This window comes from Neolamprologus multifasciatus, chromosome 15 (genome assembly GCF_963576455.1).
Source record: "Neolamprologus multifasciatus chromosome 15, fNeoMul1.2, whole genome shotgun sequence".
Lineage (NCBI taxonomy): Eukaryota > Metazoa > Chordata > Actinopteri > Cichliformes > Cichlidae > Neolamprologus > Neolamprologus multifasciatus.
In genome coordinates, this window is record NC_140453.1 from 19439537 (window position 1) to 19457038 (window position 17502).

Genomic DNA, 17502 nt, shown 5'->3' on the forward strand with positions numbered 1-17502 from the left:
AAACCACCAACCTTCCGATCAGTAGATGACCTGCTCTACCACCTGAGCTACAGCCACCCCCCTACATTAGCTGTTATATTATGTTTGTGGACATTTGCCAAATTAGATTTCAGCATTTATCTCAGTTTCGTCCCCCACCAGCTCTTGGAGGAAACATCTGGCTGTTTAATTTGGACAGCAGGTTTCTGTGTCTGAAAGAAATCTGCCTGCTGCTTCAGCTCAAACTTCAGCTATCACTTTTTTCAACCACAGTACAGTAACAGTCAGTAGGAATATTACACTTAGATCTCTGTAGAAAGGAACTGTAGAGTTGAGGGTATCTGTGGGCTGCTCACGTTAATCAACCCAGTTCATATTAGAAATCATTACTTGACCCTTTGTTAATATAAATGTTAATATAGGATTTATAGTTAAGGTTGTACTTGTCATTATGGAAGTTTGTTTCCCCCACTAAAAAGAAAAAAATTGATCTAAGTCAAAATTCTTGGTTTAATATCAACATTTTGTGTTATTATCTCAACATTTTAAGATAAGCAGGTCAAAATTTTACTTAATAGCTGAAATTTTGAGATCAGTATTTTCGCAACACCATTTACTGAAAAAGAAGCAAACTATTATCTGTTCGTCTCGTGAACTACGTGCTTTGTACTCACTTATAGTTTTGAATTCCCTCAAATAATCCCACCAGCCTGATGCCTCTTCCCTAAGCTGAGGCTTTCCTCGAGCCCTCGATCACATCAGTGATTATGATGAGATGAGCTGTGAAGCAGAAAGAACAATCATGTGCTCAATCGCATCTAAAAATATCGGCTGTCATGCTTTCGTTGACTCTGTGACTGTTGGGAAACACTTTAACAGAAAGAGGAGGAACTGCTCGTCATTATGGTAGTGCCACCAGACTGGCTTTACTGCAGGGGGAAGAGCAGTCAAACAGATTTATGTTCACTGATGTTTCTTGAACACTTTGTCACAGTTGGATTTTAGGATGTTGCCCAGAAACTAAAGTTTAACACTTAAACTGTTGAGCTGTGTTCATAAACGCTTTGACTGCCAAAACCTGATCTAAGAAGCTCAAAAACTGAGTTATAATAAAATCAACTAGAAAGCGAAAATTTCAGAAGAAATTTTAAGTGTGTCTATGCCGCTGCTAATCAGTGTAGTTTGCCATTCATACGGCTACAGAGAGCAAAACTCAGCAGAGCAGCCATTCTCCACCATGAACTATGGTAAAAACAAACACCGCTCGCGCCTCACAGATGACAGCTTACAGTTTTGTGTAAAGATGAGGTGACTTAGTACAGCCCCGATTTGTAGACGCTGTGCACAGAGGTTCATGAGCAGAAGTCCCATTGTACCACGGCAGACCCGACAATGTTTGCATGAACACGCTTTGTAGCATTACTTTATTGACCACTTTTCACACATGGTTGCTGTACCCACACAGCCGGCTGTAGCTTTTCATCTCACAGCCCGACACACACCAAAAAAAAACAGCCGAGAGAGCACAGACTTTACGCCTGAGAGGCGTGATTGCAGATGCCGCTCAGGTGGGTCCACCTCTCCTGCAGTGGCACTGCAGACCACGCCCCGCCACACACATCAAACACATAAAATAAATATTTATGCACTTTTGCATTCACTTTTTGTTATTTTTACACAGTGTTCTGAATGATTAACAATGGCCTACAGCCAATCTTGTGTATTATTATACAAACTTTAGTTGTAAGATTCAAATAACTATTTAATAAAAGGTAAATATTTTATATGAGAGTAAGAAAGAAAAGTATTTCTTTGTGCCCCCATTTCCCTGTTAATGCTCTACCTGGCCCCCTGGCAAAAGCTTTGCTAGATCCGCCCCTGCACAGTTACCAGCTGTCAGCTACACAAAAAAGGATATTGTGTTATTCTTCTCTCAGAAACAGTTCATAACTTCCCTTCAACTCATTCATGTCACTCATTCAAGGTAAACCTGTTTCTCCATCACCAGTTCAGCTCTGATGATTCAGTAAGGACATCTCCTGGTTTGGAACAGCCCCTTTTTTCAGCTGTGGCTCCAGCAAACATCAGCTGATACTAAAAAATTTAAAATCAAAGGAATTCTAACAACAGCTGATCAACCTTAAACGTGCTGCTGTTGTTTAGCGCGATAAACAAACAAGAGAGAAAAGCCGATCATTGATCAGTTTCATGACTTAAGTTTCAACAAGCAAGAGAATGACAGGAGAGGCTGTCATAAAGTTCAACATCAGTAACTTAGCGCGCACACAGCTGTATAGAAACTCCGTCGTGCTAGATAGCACGCAGTAGAGTTATTGTAAAAAGTCAGCACAACGAAAATAAACTACACCTAAACTCGGTTTATATCTGACCCAAATAGAGTGCAGTTCATAACTTCTTACCTGAAATTCAGTTCACCTCACGCTCCTGCCTTCGGTTTCCCTTATCCACGATTGAGCTCCGCGTCCGCGTATGTCTCTTTCCCCGCATGTCCTTTCTGTCAGGGCTAGCTGCCCTTTGTTGGGAGCTCCGCGTTAGCCACCACCAAACAACTCAGTTATTTTTCCCACATCGACCAGCATCTGGACAACCACCTTTCACTGTTTATACCGTTACTGAAATTAATAAATGAATTATCGGCCCATATAAACGAAAAATAAGTCCAGAGAGAAACAGTCTCTTGGCGAGCGATCGGGTGGTGAAACAAGTGTCAGCCGCCTCACTGTAAGCCAAGCCCGGGTGCTTTTTAGCGAAGAGACGCTAGCCGCGCTAGCTACTTAGCCGCGCTAGCAGCAACATCGTAAGTTGCTAATATGGGATGTTTTGACAAAACGAGCAGATATTTGACGTTTACACACCTACATTCTCGCCTGAAAATATCTTAAAAGTTTATTTTGTGACCTAGAAACAGTAATAAAAGCAATATATTAAACGAAGTGGTGGCCGCCATTGTTTCACTCGGTAGAGGCGTGCTATGAATTGTGGGATATGGAGTGTTCCACCAAGCATACACCCTTGAGGTTACGGTAACTATTCATTGGTTCGCGCAACCTTAAAAATTCCAATGGTTCCTGAAAGCAGCGACGCTGTGCGCGCCGTTGACATTGTCGTCATTACGGTAATGCAAATACGGGTAGACACGCCGTACCACCCCGACATACCGCTAGAGGGAGCCAACACACCACAAATGAAGTCTGTTTCTATGGGGCCAAAAGTTGAATCTTTCTCATGGGCCTAGAAATGGGCCTAAATTTCCACTAAAATCTAAATATTTAAAAAACTATAAAAGTCATAAACACCAAAAGTCATAGCATACTAGTCCAGACCCAGCCGCACAAAATTATATAACATATGTGAACCTTGTCTCAAAACTGTGCGGCACATAAGCGCGGGAAAATAATAAGAATAATAAATCTGACGAATAGTAATAAGTGTGCCTCTTGGCATAGGCACACTTAACTATATTTTAATTTAATCCCCCTAATTCTAACGGCCACAAGAGGGCAATGTAGCGTAACCCAATGATCAACTCATTTTTTTTTGGTTTCATTTATTTTACATGCCATAAGGCTTTAGTTTTGCATAACCACAGAAAAATAGATACAGCTGACATAAATCCAGCCCTTCTCTGTATCCATTAAGAAAATCAATCCTTTTTGACCTCCACTAAGTGTATCAAATAAGGTGGAATGGGGTCATATAGAAAAATCATGACTGCTCTGGCAAATACTAGTCTGAGCACGAGGATTATTAAACTACCTGCAGCACATATTTCACAGTTATCAGCATGTTGAAACTGCAGAAATGTTTTGGAGGTGAACAACAGCTGCTGCCTGATGCCTTGGAGCTACAAGTTTGAAAACAGCAGACACATCTAATATGTAGTATATGTCGACATCTATATAACATGGCATTACAGAGGCATATATATTCAAATGGCTGGGGCTGTGCAGAAAAATGATTAGTCCTTTGAATCTTAATGTACTGAATAGTATTTCTTTTAATAGAGAAAGAGATTTGATGCGAACATGATCTAAAAATGGCAGCAAAGACCACAGAGGGATTTATTAATGTAGTAACTGTGAGCCTTTTCTATTAAAGCAGGCTCACCAACTAATGTTAAATATTTGTTACATTAATCTGCTTTACATTACTATATGCTAATGGGTACCATTATTAATACCTAAACTTGTGTTTTTCACAAGACTCCCAGCAAACAGTTTTACATGAAAAGTAAAACCGTTTGCTGTAAGGAAAGGTTGCCAATAGGGAGCGTTTCTTTTATGCACCATGGACAAAAAAGAAAAAGATGAAACACTGCTGAGTTATTGAGCAAACATGCCAGCCAAAATTAGAAGATGAGAAAATACACCATACTGTGTTGCACTCAGTTTCACTTAGTACAGCAAGAACAACACTTCTTTCATTTAATTTCATTTAAAAATGCCCTCGAGCATTTTTACTGTTTTACAATTCATGTTAGATACTTTTTTCCCCCCAGTGACACACCATCTGCTTCTTTTAGATGCTTTATTTTATTGTTACAATGAAAATATTATGCAGATAAATTGTATTCCTTCATAGCAGAAGTAAAATGCTTCTGTGTTGTGAATCTTTACCAAGAAACCAGCACTCAGTTTACTTCAATGCTTGGGCTTAAACTTTTCCTTTAAGGTTACGGTCGGTTGGACGCTGGGTGGGGGGCTTTCCATGATGCACTGAGCGTTTCTTCTTCACGTGTCCCCTTTCACTCTCTGTGTCCTTATACACCACTACTGGATTTAATCATTATTATTCATCTCTAGCTCTCTCTCCTAATCTGCCTTTTGTCCGGTCTCTCTGCTCTTTCTTTCCCCATCACCCCCAACCAGTGGCAGCAGATGGCGCCAGAGGTTTCTTCCTGTTGAATGGGAGATTTTTCTTCCCACTGTTGCCAAGTGCTTGCTCACAGGAGGTTGTGGGATTGTTGGGGTTTCTTTCTAATATTGTAGGGTCTTTAACTTGAAACAAAAAGGGCCTTGGGCCAACTGTTGTTGTGAAATAATGATATATAAATAAAACTGAATTGAATTAAACATCTTCATCATTGATAAGATGAGGACTCTGTGCATAATGATCTTTATTCATTTCCGTGTGTTACTGTCAAACATAAACACTTTGAATAACAGAAAACATTTAGCAGTACATTTCACTTCAGTCATCCCTTTTAATCAAGTCCTTGTGTGCTTGAATACTTTAGTGTCTAATAACGGTCGAATAAGTAGCCTCAAAATTAAACTTTCAAATAAAATGATCTTTAGCCATAGTGGTAATTATAGTGCGTTTGTCTGATCAATAGATTCATCAGCCTCACACAATCATTGCACCTCTTTCAGAAGAGCTTAGTCTCCTTAGTTATCACGTGTCAATAATCACTGTTAATACATTATGCATTTTGAGTTTAGCTGTTGGTTATTTTTTATGCATGTAAAACATTTGCAAAGTTACAAAACCCAAAGTTTAGGATAATGCACGTTATTTTCTCCCACTGCCTGGAGCACATCATTTGTGATCCAGGTTTTCATCTGTGATTTATCTGTATCAGATCAGTGCAACACCTTAGCTATTGACTAGTCTGACCTGCCCTTAAAAAGAACAAACAGCTGCCTTGTTTCCAGTTCTGGTTGAAATGTGTGTGTTTTCTTACTAAGTGTTGTGTCTCTATTTGTAAGATTATGGCAAGCAAACCATTTCTCATTTTGACTGGACAGGCTGATAAATCAAAGCAGGTTGGACTTTATTTGGAGCCAGTATGAGAAAAATAATCTTCTCCTTTAACATTAAAAGTACGTCAATTCTGATGAACCACTAAAACTAACAACCTATAAATGATTATAATATGGGCACTTTAAGCTGTCTTATTCCAGTGCTATTATGACTCTTTTCCGTGATGTATCCAGTGATTTCCTGTCCTGCAGCATAAAAACAACCAAAGGTGCTATGTTTATTTCTAAATTGGGAGTTGAAATTGCAAGAACAGTCATTTAGAGAGTGTGTAGGTGTTTCATGGCCGCCATTCTTGCGCTTCAATTCAAGCCACAGAAGTTCCTGTCGGTCTCAGACCACGGATGTGGTGCTCTCGGGGTTGATTCGTACCGGCCTCGTGCTCTTCCTGAGGTCCTGCAGCTGCTTGGCCGGCTTCCCCACGCTCTCCTCAAACCTCCGCTCAACCACCGGCAGCACGGTGTCGTGGAGGAAGGAGGCATTCTGCATGACAAAGGCTTTCTTCTCAGGGTCCTGCTCACAGCGGAGGCTGTAGTCTACGTGCTGTACGGCCACCAGGATGATCTCCCTCAGGCTCTCCAGCAGCACCATGTGCAGCTCAGGGAAGTAGAGCTTCAGGCCTTCCTCTAAGAAGCTCATCATCTGCTTGGTGAAGGCCACGACAGTATAGCTCAGGTTCACCCAGCAGTCATCACCTGTGTACTGCTCGAAGTTAATGCCACAACTGCGCATCTCATCCTGCAGAAAGATAAATATGTTAATGCTGCAGCAGGTAAAGGAAAACAGTGATTTGTGGCAGCTTTCATATGAAATCCTCAGCATTTGTTGTAACAGAAGCTCTAAGCACACAAGCCAAAATCCCTGCCTCCAGAAATTACAACATAATTAAGCATGCAAAACCCCAAAAATATAAAATTATATAAAAAGGAGCTTTAAAGGCTCACAGTGGAAAAATTTCAACAGTTGAATCATTTAAGCAGATTAATACCAGATTATCAAAGGTTTGCTTTCTGTTACTCAATTTAGGAGGTTCTTGGTTAAAAACTAATCAACAATTGAAGAAAACAAAACACTGAGTGAGAAACCATAAGAACCAAGAGACAAAACAGAAATAATTCAGCTCCACCTTAAGTTTAGCCAAAGCCTCAGGAGTCATGAGGTTCATCCTCCTCCACATCTCCTCGGAGTTTCTGTGTTTCGTGGCCTCGATGATAATATCTTTGTAGCTCTGGAGCACTGCCTTGATGTCTTTGACCAGCAGGGACTGCAGGGTGAAGGTCAAGTCCAGGCCGATCTCGGTGAGCTGCTGACAGTGTTCTTTAGCCACTTTAACGCACTCTGCTGCTGTCGACAGGCTCTCCTTACTGTCGAACACCTAGCAATGAGGAAATAAACATGTACTTTATTAAGAAAACCATACAACCATAAATTTTAACTTGCACGCTCTGGCTGCCATTTAAGAGATCCTCTTGTGTTGCAGCAATGCTTTTCAGTTCTTTGCCCTTCTCAGATGGCTTTTTTTAATTACTAAAAAAACTCAACTTTTTTTATACACCTGAGATCCAGAAGCTTATCCTCTGTATACCAAAACACATTGTTGGTTATTTGCATATTTTAAACCATTAATACCTAAGAACACCACAGGAACACACAAATATTGCATCATGTCTCAGTAGCTTAGTTTGTTTTTAGCTATAAACAATACAGAATATACAAATGATAGATGTTACATATCTTCTAATCATAGGGGACGTACCTATTACTCATTTTAGGGTTTTACCATCTGACATTCTAACTACCTGCTTGCTGAAGGCGTCCACAAACATCCTCATGGCTGATCTGGACCAGACCACGAAGGCAGAATAGCAGCCTGTGTTCCCGGCAAAGTCCATCTGAAATTCCTTGGACGTCTCCAGCAGGCTGGTGAAGAATATGTTGCAGAGTTTGTGGATGTAGAGCAGCGTGGCTCCTTCGATGCGAAGCTGCCGTATAGCAGTCTGCACTGCAGCGGCGCGGTTCTTCAGAAAGAGCTCACAGGCTTTGGTGGACTGGCCTGAAACACAGATGACTGTGTGATGAGACAGTACAGATGTTCGTGGCAATTACATTGTATTTTTGCAAATACATGCAAACTGTGATGCATTATGGGAATCTGAGGGCCTTTATATTTATGACTGCAAATGTACAACATGTGTAGCTATTTCTCAGCTGATTCTGGTATGTTTTTAGTATATGTCTTGAAACCTATTAAGCTTAATGGGAAAAAAAAAAGTAAACTGGATGGCAAATTCTCCTTGAATACATAAAGAATACCTGGGAGTGTAGTGACAGGGGGCAAAATGTTCTCTCTCTTTCCTTTTGATTGAGTTTTAAAATAAGTTTATACCCTACATACTCCTGCTAAAGGATAATGTTTTGCCCGAAAAAAGTCAAGAACTGAAAAATTGCAAATAAACATGTTTTTGCAAATCAGTCAGTGTGTGGGAGTCTGTTTGCAAAACTCGGGCATAATTAAAAATGGTTCCACTCGAAGTTGTTCTGCACCAAAGCAAAATACAAATTTCTAAGGTTTTATAACATTTGGCCATTCAAGAACAGTTCTGACAAAAAATAAATAGTAAACTATATATAAACTATCATGAGGTTAGATCTCTTAGTGCTCTGAATAGGAAAGTTATTTTCTTAATTAAGTAGTTTGAGAATATTCACCTTGACTGAAGATGAAGGGAAAAACAGCGAATACATACAGATCACCGCAAGCACAGCTTATTTGTCTGAAAATTACACTTTAACTGCATCCAAGGTCGAACTTGGACAACAAGCAATTTGAAAGTCAAGTCCATGCAAATGATGGAAGAGAATGAGCTAAACTCCCTGAATAATGAACAATGAATTGTGGAAACCCTGTGAGTGGGCTGAGCACATCCTTACTGTGAATACACTGAATATAAAGTGAGATCATAGCAGACGGGTGTTATTTGTTTTGGTGATGTGTGCAAGCTTGTTATTATTGAGGGAAGTACAAAAAAATAAAAGGACCTAGTCTGATGAGCTGGGAAACAGCCCGCCGGGTTGCTTTAGGACCGCCACGAAGTGACCGATCTGGAGACAACTCAAACACCAGGACCTCTGTCAGCTGCCGCACACGTTCATCCACCTTCCCCCTAAGCTCTTTAACCTTCGGGGTGACAGGCTGATCTCTGAGATACTCGTTGAGCTTGTCCAGCAGGTCAACAGCACCCTCGAAGTCTCTCTGGGCAATGCACACGTCCAGATCCTCTGGTAGCTCCTGGATCCACTCAAGACTAAGATTCACGCTCTCCTCACCATCAACCGTGTCTTCATCATCATCCATATCAAAAGGATTGGTGGATACCTCAGCTCTAACAGGAGAAGTGGGGACTTCCTCCTCCTTCTTATGCCTGTCTTTGGAGACTTTATTTTTCTTAGTTTCATCTAGGATCTCCAACCACTCTTTCTTAACTTTGCTGTTCTCTGCCTGGAAGATGCGGCTGTCTGGAAACATCAGGATCTTGAACATGTCCTTCATCGGTGGGTTGTCTTTCACGTTAACCACAGCGAAGCTCTCCAGGTCATACAGAGCGTTGTATTTATACTTAACCGTGCCACGGCGGTTAGGCAGCCAGGTGGCAATCAGCAGACAGTCATTCATCAGGAAAGCGTGCACCTTCTGAATGGGGGACATGTTGTCAACATCAAACTCTGCAAGGTCCCCATTGTAGATAAGGTGCCTGCCTGGGGTGTCCATGATGTTTTTAACCCCTTCCACTTTCTCCAGCAGTGAGGTGAGGGTCCTCTGCTTCACCTCCTCCGTCTCTTTGGGAAAAGCTGCCTGCATCTCTTTAGACGTCTCATCCTTATCTGTGGACAGCAGGGCCTGAGTGATACTCTCCATGATGCTCTTCTGTTCAGTCAGGATGTGGCTCAGCTGGTACATTTCGCTCTCCAGATAGGAAATCTCTTTGGCTGTTTCGATGAACTGTCTGTAGTTCTTGTAAACATTTTTCTTCAGATTTTGAGCCGTTTCATCGGCAAGGTTTTGGATTTTTTGTCGGTGTTCCTGCAAATCCCTGTCGCCATCGGACTGCTGTGACAGCTGCTTGACGTAATTTTGCGGGTCGAAATTGGGCGATTCGAGCTGCTTCCGTAGTCGGTTCCCCGTTTCCGACATCTTTTGCCGTGTAACTGTTTACTTATTGAGATAAATTGTTGAGAAAATGCAGAAAAAACTGGACAGAGAAACGAGGATCCTTCGTTCATATCCGCTTGTAGCCTAAACAGGAAGTTGACACCCTGGAACGTCACGGGATACAAAAAAATAATAAAACAATTTTTAAAAAAATCTAAATGATGATTGGTCTTTCATAATGGGTCTTATATTTATTTTTAATATAATTTAACATATGTTAATGATTTATATTAGAAAGCCGTGTTGCTTTTATTTATTTAACTGGCGGAAACTACTTGAAATGAACAACACTACAGTTCCCATAATCCATTGCTAAGACGGTGCTTGACTACATAATCAAGTTTATGGTAGTTAGGCAAAACTAAACCGGATATAGCATTTTATGATTCGAAAGAATGTTCCATTTTTGAAAAAAGATATTAGTAGATGCTACAGAACGCATATGCAGATAGTTTGATATTTTAAATTTATACACCAAAACAAAAAGAAAATAGCCATATTGAACACAGGCTTTTAATTAAAACTTACTTAGTCGTTTAAAACTGACTTAGTTGTTTTACTTTGAAACCCGTACCGGAATTTATTTTGTCCTATTGTGACAGACTCGACACATGGATCTTCCCACTAGCTTTGGTCTGACGGTTAGTAATATGAAAATGTTACTGAAAATTCCATGACAGAAGTTACATGACAGAAAGTATTTGAATGTATTGGTAATCTGTCAGACTACATTTTGGGACGACGTGATGCTACCGCCTGTTTTAGACCTGTACAAACTGCATTAGCTAGTTGGCGCTGACAAGCTAACTAAAAACAAAGAACATAACAACAAATATCATCAAAACAACAACAAAACTTTTCTCTTTTGTCATGGATGAGGATTTTCTGCTCGCTATTCGGCTGCAGGAGCAGTTTGATCATGAATACCAGGCTTCACTATCTTCATCAAGTGGTACTGTAGATGATAGTTTCGGGCAGAGCAGTAAGAAACGGAGAGTGGAGGTAGCTGGAGGTGGTAGCGATGTTGTTCCCTACTGGAAACCGAATCCCCAGCTTGAGAGGCCAATGTCCATTGTGGACGAGTCCTGGGAGATGCTTGACCCTAGCCCCGACGTCAGGGCTATGTTTCTGGAGTTCAATGACATGTTCTTTTGGGGTAAACTTAGCGGTGTGGAGGTGAAGTGGAGCTCGAGAATGACGTTGTAAGTCATGCATGTTTTTGTTCTTGTTAACTCCCACAAAGTTGTCTACACAATAACACCTTTGATTTTTGTGTGGGATTTGGTTTGGCATGTCTGTAATGTGTCCTGCTCCTCTTGGTTTTTTTCTTAGGTGTGCTGGAGTTTGTTCTTATGAGGGTCGAGGTGGACTGTGTTCAATCAGGCTGAGTGAGCCTCTGCTGAAGCTTAGACCCAGAAAAGACCTGGTAGAGGTGAGGTCGACCTGAACACCATTCACATCAGAAACACTGGGAAAGGGCTTGTTGTAGGGGATGAAATTTATACAACTATCATTTTACCTTCCTAACCCCAGCAGTGAATGTGTGACAGTGTGATAGATTAGAGCTTGTAATCCTTGTAAAAGAGGACAATTTTCATTTTCTTAATCAGTTTATTTTTCCCTGGTTGCCACAGACCCTTCTCCATGAAATGATTCACGCGCTCCTGTTTGTGACACAAAATAACCGGGACAGAGATGGCCACGGACCTGAGTTCTGCAAACACATGAACCGGATCAACAAAGCCAGTGGGACCAAGATCACTGTAAGTGTATGTTCTTGAGCATTGAACTGGTAGTCCCATAAGAGACATTTTCAAACTTATTCTGTTTTGTGGACCACGTATACATACAAACCTTCAAATTTACAGTTGTATTCAGAAGTTGACATATAGTCATCATGGGCTTGAATGTCATGAGAATTTGGGGCTTTTAATGATTTGTTTGAACTGCTGTTCAGGGTGCAATGATTGAAAAGTAAAGTAATCAAGAAACATTTGAATTCATTTTGGATTTTCTCTAATCCACACTGGATCAAAACTAACTGCATATAGGCCCAAATCTAAACATACAATCCCACTCATATTTGGTTAAATGTTCCTTAGCAATTTGCACCCTGAACAGATGTTTTTGGTAGCCATTAACAAGCTTCTGGTGTAATTCTGGCTGGATATTTGATCACTCCCGTTGGCATTTAAAACTCACTTCCTCTCATCTCAGGATGATAGTTTGGGTCTTTTTCCAGACCCTGCCAAAGCAGTGACACATCCAAAGTAGTGAAAATCTAAGATGGAGAGTTATTTAAGTGTCTTGGACTTTCGTATTGCTCTGAATATTGGTCAGTCCAGCGAGTGCTGGTAAAGAAAAATTACCATTTGGAGCGAATTGTGATCACTAACAAGAAGTTAGTACATGTATTAAAAGTTAAAAGACATTGTAGAACCTCCACCAGCAATTATTAAAATATTTAAGTGAATGCATGTATATATTTGAGCCTGACACTGTGTGGATTGGAGGAAATCCAAAATAAATTCAAACTTTGACATCCACTTCTTGTTTTTGAATGCTGTACCATTATTCCATCCTGAAGAGACAACAGAAATCAGTAAAAGCTCAAAATTACATGGCATTCATTCATTTTCATGCTGGGTTTTTTTTTTTAGAAAACCTTCAATTGTTAATGCTTCTACAGCAATTTTTTGTAAACCCATTCAATGGGGTGGCTGTAGCTCAGGAGGTAGTGCAGGTCACCTACTGATTGGAAGGTTGGTGGTTCGATCCCTGCCTCCTCCAGTCTGCATGTCAAGTATCCTTGAGCAAGACACTTATCCCAAGTTGCTCCCATCGGAGTATGAATCTCAGTATAGAGATGCCTGTACACGCCTGTGTATTAAGCTTTAAAATATTGTACCAACAAACAAGAAAATCTTGTTCATATATAGAGATGGTCCTTGTGAGAATGGGTGTGTTTGGGTGAATGTGGCATGTTGTATAGAGTGCTTTGAGTACTCCGGGAGAGTAGAAAAGCTGTAAGAATCAGTCAATTTACCAGTCTATTGGGCTTGATTGGTCATGTTCGGCACCCATGCCCATTTTCATAAACTTATGTCCTCCCATCTTTCCTTTCTTTCATCAGATCTACCACAGCTTCCACGATGAGGTTGATGTGTACCGGCAGCACTGGTGGCGGTGTGATGGGCCCTGCCAGAAGCGTAAACCCTACTTTGGCTACGTGAAGAGGGCCATGAATAGAGCTCCTTCTTCTCTGGACCCTTGGTGGGAGGATCACCAGAGAACATGTGGTGGCACATACACCAAAATCAAGGAGCCTGAAGGATATGGCAAAAAAGGCAAAAAAACCAGCAAGACCTCAGAGAAGAAGGCCACAGGAAGTGGCAAGCCTTCAAGTACGACTACAGGTAACATGCCCGTACACTCCTATGTATTAAGCTTTAAAACATTGTACCAACAAACAAGAAAATCTTGTTCATATTTCAAACATTTTAAACCTCAATGAAAAATGTTCTTAATTTTCTGTGACAGCCTCAAAACAACAGTCATGTCATGCTTTGATGCCTGACCGCTTTTAACCGTGAATAGATTGTTTCCACTGAGTAACTTGAGCATGTAAAATCAGTTTAAATCAAATGACCCCCTGCTACAGAACATGCAAGAAATATAAAAAATGGTATTTACTGAATTGGCCCCTCAGAGACTCTAGGCTGACCCACTGGACAGCTTTGGAAACATTAAGTGTGTAATTACTACACAATGAATAATAATAATAATAGTAATAACTTCTTTACACTATCAGAAAGAGGAGTTTCACTGGTTAGGCCCACTTAAGATCAAAGTGGACTGTATGTGGTCCACAGTGTGAAATGAGTATGACACCCCTGATTTAGAGCATCTGAAATGATCACTTTACACTGACTTTATTGTCAGAAACTCTGGTCTTGTATATAAAGATATAATATAAGAACTGAAATTAAAGAAAAAGCAAACCAGGTCCACTTGAACTCAGTTACTGGATTTAAATACATTGCATGGCTGACTCTAAATTGTATCATTTCCTGTCCCAGGTTCTGGATCACAGGATATAAGGAACGTCATCCCATTTAGTGGGAAAGGCTTCATCCTTGGGGGGAAGTCTCAGGACTCAACGTCTTCCTTGCCATCTCCCAGGCCACCACTTCCTGTTGTGAAAACACCATTGTCCAACCCTGTCCCCTCCCCAAAGAAGTTCTTCACACCATCGTCCCCGACTAAAAGTATCTCCTCTCCTGTTCACTCTAACAAGACTAATGGGATTTCCAACACTTTTACCTCAGTCAGACCATCCACTTCCATGGGGAAAAAGCCACCTGTAAAGAGGTCTGTCGGCAACACGAAGCACTTTGTCAACATAAACGGTTCACCAGTGAAAATGCCAAAATCCCAGAGCAGTAGTAGCAGCCAACGAGGAGATAAGATCAAACAGAGTTCCATTGACGACCTTTTTAATAGCACAAGCCTCAGGAAGTCAGAGACCAAAAGAGACTCACTGACATCACCAAAGTCTTCTGCAAATGCTGCTTCTGCCTCCTCTATATTTCAAAAACAACAAAATAATCATTTGACTTCCTCTCCCAGCACACCCAGTCCCAGCCCTAACATAACAAACCGTTCCAAGGTCTCATCTGTAGTTACAACCGGATCCCAGGGTAGCACTTCAAGACCTGTACAGTCCAAGTATTTTACTAAATCTGACAGTGACAGCACATCAGCGGCTGTGGGTAGGAATCAGACGCCAAGAAAGAGGGCGTGGGATGACCGCAGCAGCTCTGCCAGCATCTTTGACTTCTTCCAGAAGACCTTAGGCAGCGATTCAGCAACATCGAAGGAATCAATTAAGGCAAAAGCACCAGCAGTGCTGCAGAGAACTACCAGTGCCACCACCACACCCTCCTCTTCTGCTTCTCTGCAGTCCTCAGTAGGACTGCACAGTGTTGCCTCCTCTTCTTCATCCTCCTCCTCCTTTGCAGTGATGATCTGTTGTCCAGTGTGCCAAGCAAAGATCCAGGAGTCAAAGATCAATGAGCATCTCGATTCCTGCCTCTCTTGAATAAGGATGTGATAACTTTTAGAAAGTCTGAATAAGTTTGATGTTGCACTAAAACCTCTTAACTTTGGATGTTCAATTAAATTTTATACTTGTTTGTTCAGTAAGACATGGCATAGTGATTTTAACGATTTTGACTATTTAAAGAATGACATTCTCCTACTTTCTATCACACTATGATTACTTCTGCGATTTCACTGCATGTCTTTATGTCTGCTGTAACAAAATTCCTCACTGAACTGGACTGCATTAGAAAACTGACAGCAGTGTTTTGCGCAAGAACGTCAGTGTGATATTACCAGTTATGGTTTGAATTCAGAAACCGTTTTGTCTTAGCCTGCAAAACCTATTTTTGTCTCCTCTGGAAGTGGATATTATTGATTTGTGGTTCCTGCAGTGGGATGTACCCCCACCCCCAAACCTCAGGTCTGCATCTGCTGCCCTTCACACAACAGGAGACGCCGTCTGATCTCTGCTGATCTGATCTGTAGGAGTCAGGTTTCGCACTCACTAGCTATTTATTTCTGCAGGTCATCACATTTGCACTGCACCCAGCCTGCGGGGTCAGGTGGTGCAAGGACATTTGAATTTACTCAGTAAAACACTTCACCAGTGATATCCTCAGTACAAGAAATACTTGGATGACTAAACCATTGCAGATTTCTACCTGAATATTTTTATTCATATGTTTGGGTTTTAATTGCCAAATAAAATATTTTTATTGGTCTGTTTGACTGAATATTTCAGTGTGGAGTGAATTCAATGCCAGTATTCAACGGTTGTCTTGTGTAATGATTAAATATCCAGAAGAAAGTGGTAAAAACTTTGTACCCTTTGAGCTAAATGCTTATCAGGTATTTGCTGTGCTTTTAGCACTGTGCTAACATATACTGATTAGCAGTAAACAATACAGATGAGGTGTGATGTATTACTTGCTTGATGATCAAGTGATGAGAAGACTAGTGTCTAGACCTAACCCTGTATTTGGACATTGACTATAAAATGCAATTTCTTTATGATTTTTCAAGATTTTTCAGTGAAAACAAGAAAAGAAAAGTTTAATCATGTTAAGGTAACAGAAACATAAACCAAACCTTACAGGCTTCCCCACAGAAACCACTGAAGACCAATTTATGTGTCATCAAGTCAATATTTAATCAAGCATGTCTCTGAGTAAATCATAGATTTTACCTGATAGTGGTTTCCTCAGCCTACATCAGACAAATGTCCTTTTGACCATTATATTAAGATCGCCAGCGAAAATGTTTTAGTTTTGTAAGACTAGCATTATTTACTTAAATGCAGTTTACTTCAGATCACTTTAACCATCTGATCAAAAGTACTCTGGATAGTTTGGGGTTTTTTTTAAATAGCACAAAACGCTTTAGTCATACTCAAGAGAGAGAAAGGGAGACAGACAAGTGGGTGTAGCAGAGCTGGTGGGTAAGCAGAAAGACGGAGAAGAGGATGAGGCCAGAGGTCAGGCAGCGTGAGGCCAGCTGCTGATCATGACTACGCCCTCCTTTTCCTGCAGGAAAGACTGGAGCAATGCCAGGGGCGTCAACAAAGCATGTCGGCAGCAGCATGTCAATTACCTCAGTCTGCTGCTGCAGCTTTAATTGCCATCTGGCTCCACAGGCACAGAGGAAATACTGTTGGGAAAAAGGCAAGGGTGGATTTTATATTTGATTCTCAAGAAACTACTTTGCTTAAATATCTCAAATCTTGTACTTGAATGCACAACAGGTTCTACTGAAAAATACGGTAAACTCTATTCATTGGGATGAAGTTTGTTATTGCCAAATTACAGCTGACACTAAAAACACCACTGAAGATGCAACTCTATGCTTTTAGCTATGTAAAAATGATAAAGAAAATATACAGTAGTTCAAACCAGACCAACCAACCAGAATCAAGAAGAAAGGCAATTTAAGCGACTTTGAATGTGGTATGGTTTGTTGGTGCCAGATGGTCTGGTCTGAGTAATTCAAAAACTGTTTATTTACTGGGATTTTCCCCACACAACCATCTCAAGAGTTTATAGAGAATGGCTAGAAAAAAAGAAAAGTTGCAGTGGCAGAAATGCTTTGTTGATAACAGTCATAAAAGGAACATGATTCAAGCTGATGTGAAGGCAAGATTATCTCAAATATGTTGTTTCAACCAAGATATGCAGAAAAGCATCTGTGAACATGCAAGACATCCAACTTTGAGTGGTGACAGTAACAAAAAACCACACTGGGTACCACTCACGTCAGCTAAGACATGAGTCTTAGGTGACATAAGTGGCACAGGTTCACAGAGGACAGGAAAAACATTGCCGGTTCTGATGAGACTTGGTTTCTGCTGTAAGATTCAGATGGTAGGGTCAGAATTTGGCATAGACAACATGAAATCGTGGCTCAATCCTACTTTCAGACTGCTTCTGGTAATG

At 40.8% G+C, this 17502-nt stretch overlaps 2 protein-coding genes across 2 annotated transcripts; one reads left to right on the forward strand and one right to left on the reverse strand.

Annotated features, from left to right (window-relative positions):
* Positions 1-5099: 5099 nt before the first annotated feature.
* exoc8 (exocyst complex component 8) lies at positions 5100-10081 on the reverse strand. The gene is made up of 4 exons (XM_085133509.1): positions 8800-10081; positions 7560-7813; positions 6887-7135; positions 5100-6498 (listed from the first exon to the last, which is right to left on the reverse strand). The coding sequence occupies exons 1-4, from the start codon at positions 9950-9952 to the stop codon at positions 6094-6096; spliced, it is 2061 nt and encodes a 686-aa protein (XP_084989635.1). The 5' UTR covers positions 9953-10081; the 3' UTR covers positions 5100-6093.
* Positions 10082-10357: 276 nt separating this feature from the next.
* Positions 10358-16985, forward strand: sprtn (SprT-like N-terminal domain). The gene is made up of 5 exons (XM_085133510.1): positions 10358-11172; positions 11303-11402; positions 11605-11733; positions 13104-13386; positions 14050-16985. Exons 1-5 carry the CDS (start codon positions 10841-10843, stop codon positions 15069-15071), a joined length of 1866 nt encoding a protein of 621 aa, XP_084989636.1. The 5' UTR covers positions 10358-10840; the 3' UTR covers positions 15072-16985.
* The last annotated feature ends 517 nt before the right edge of the window (positions 16986-17502 follow it).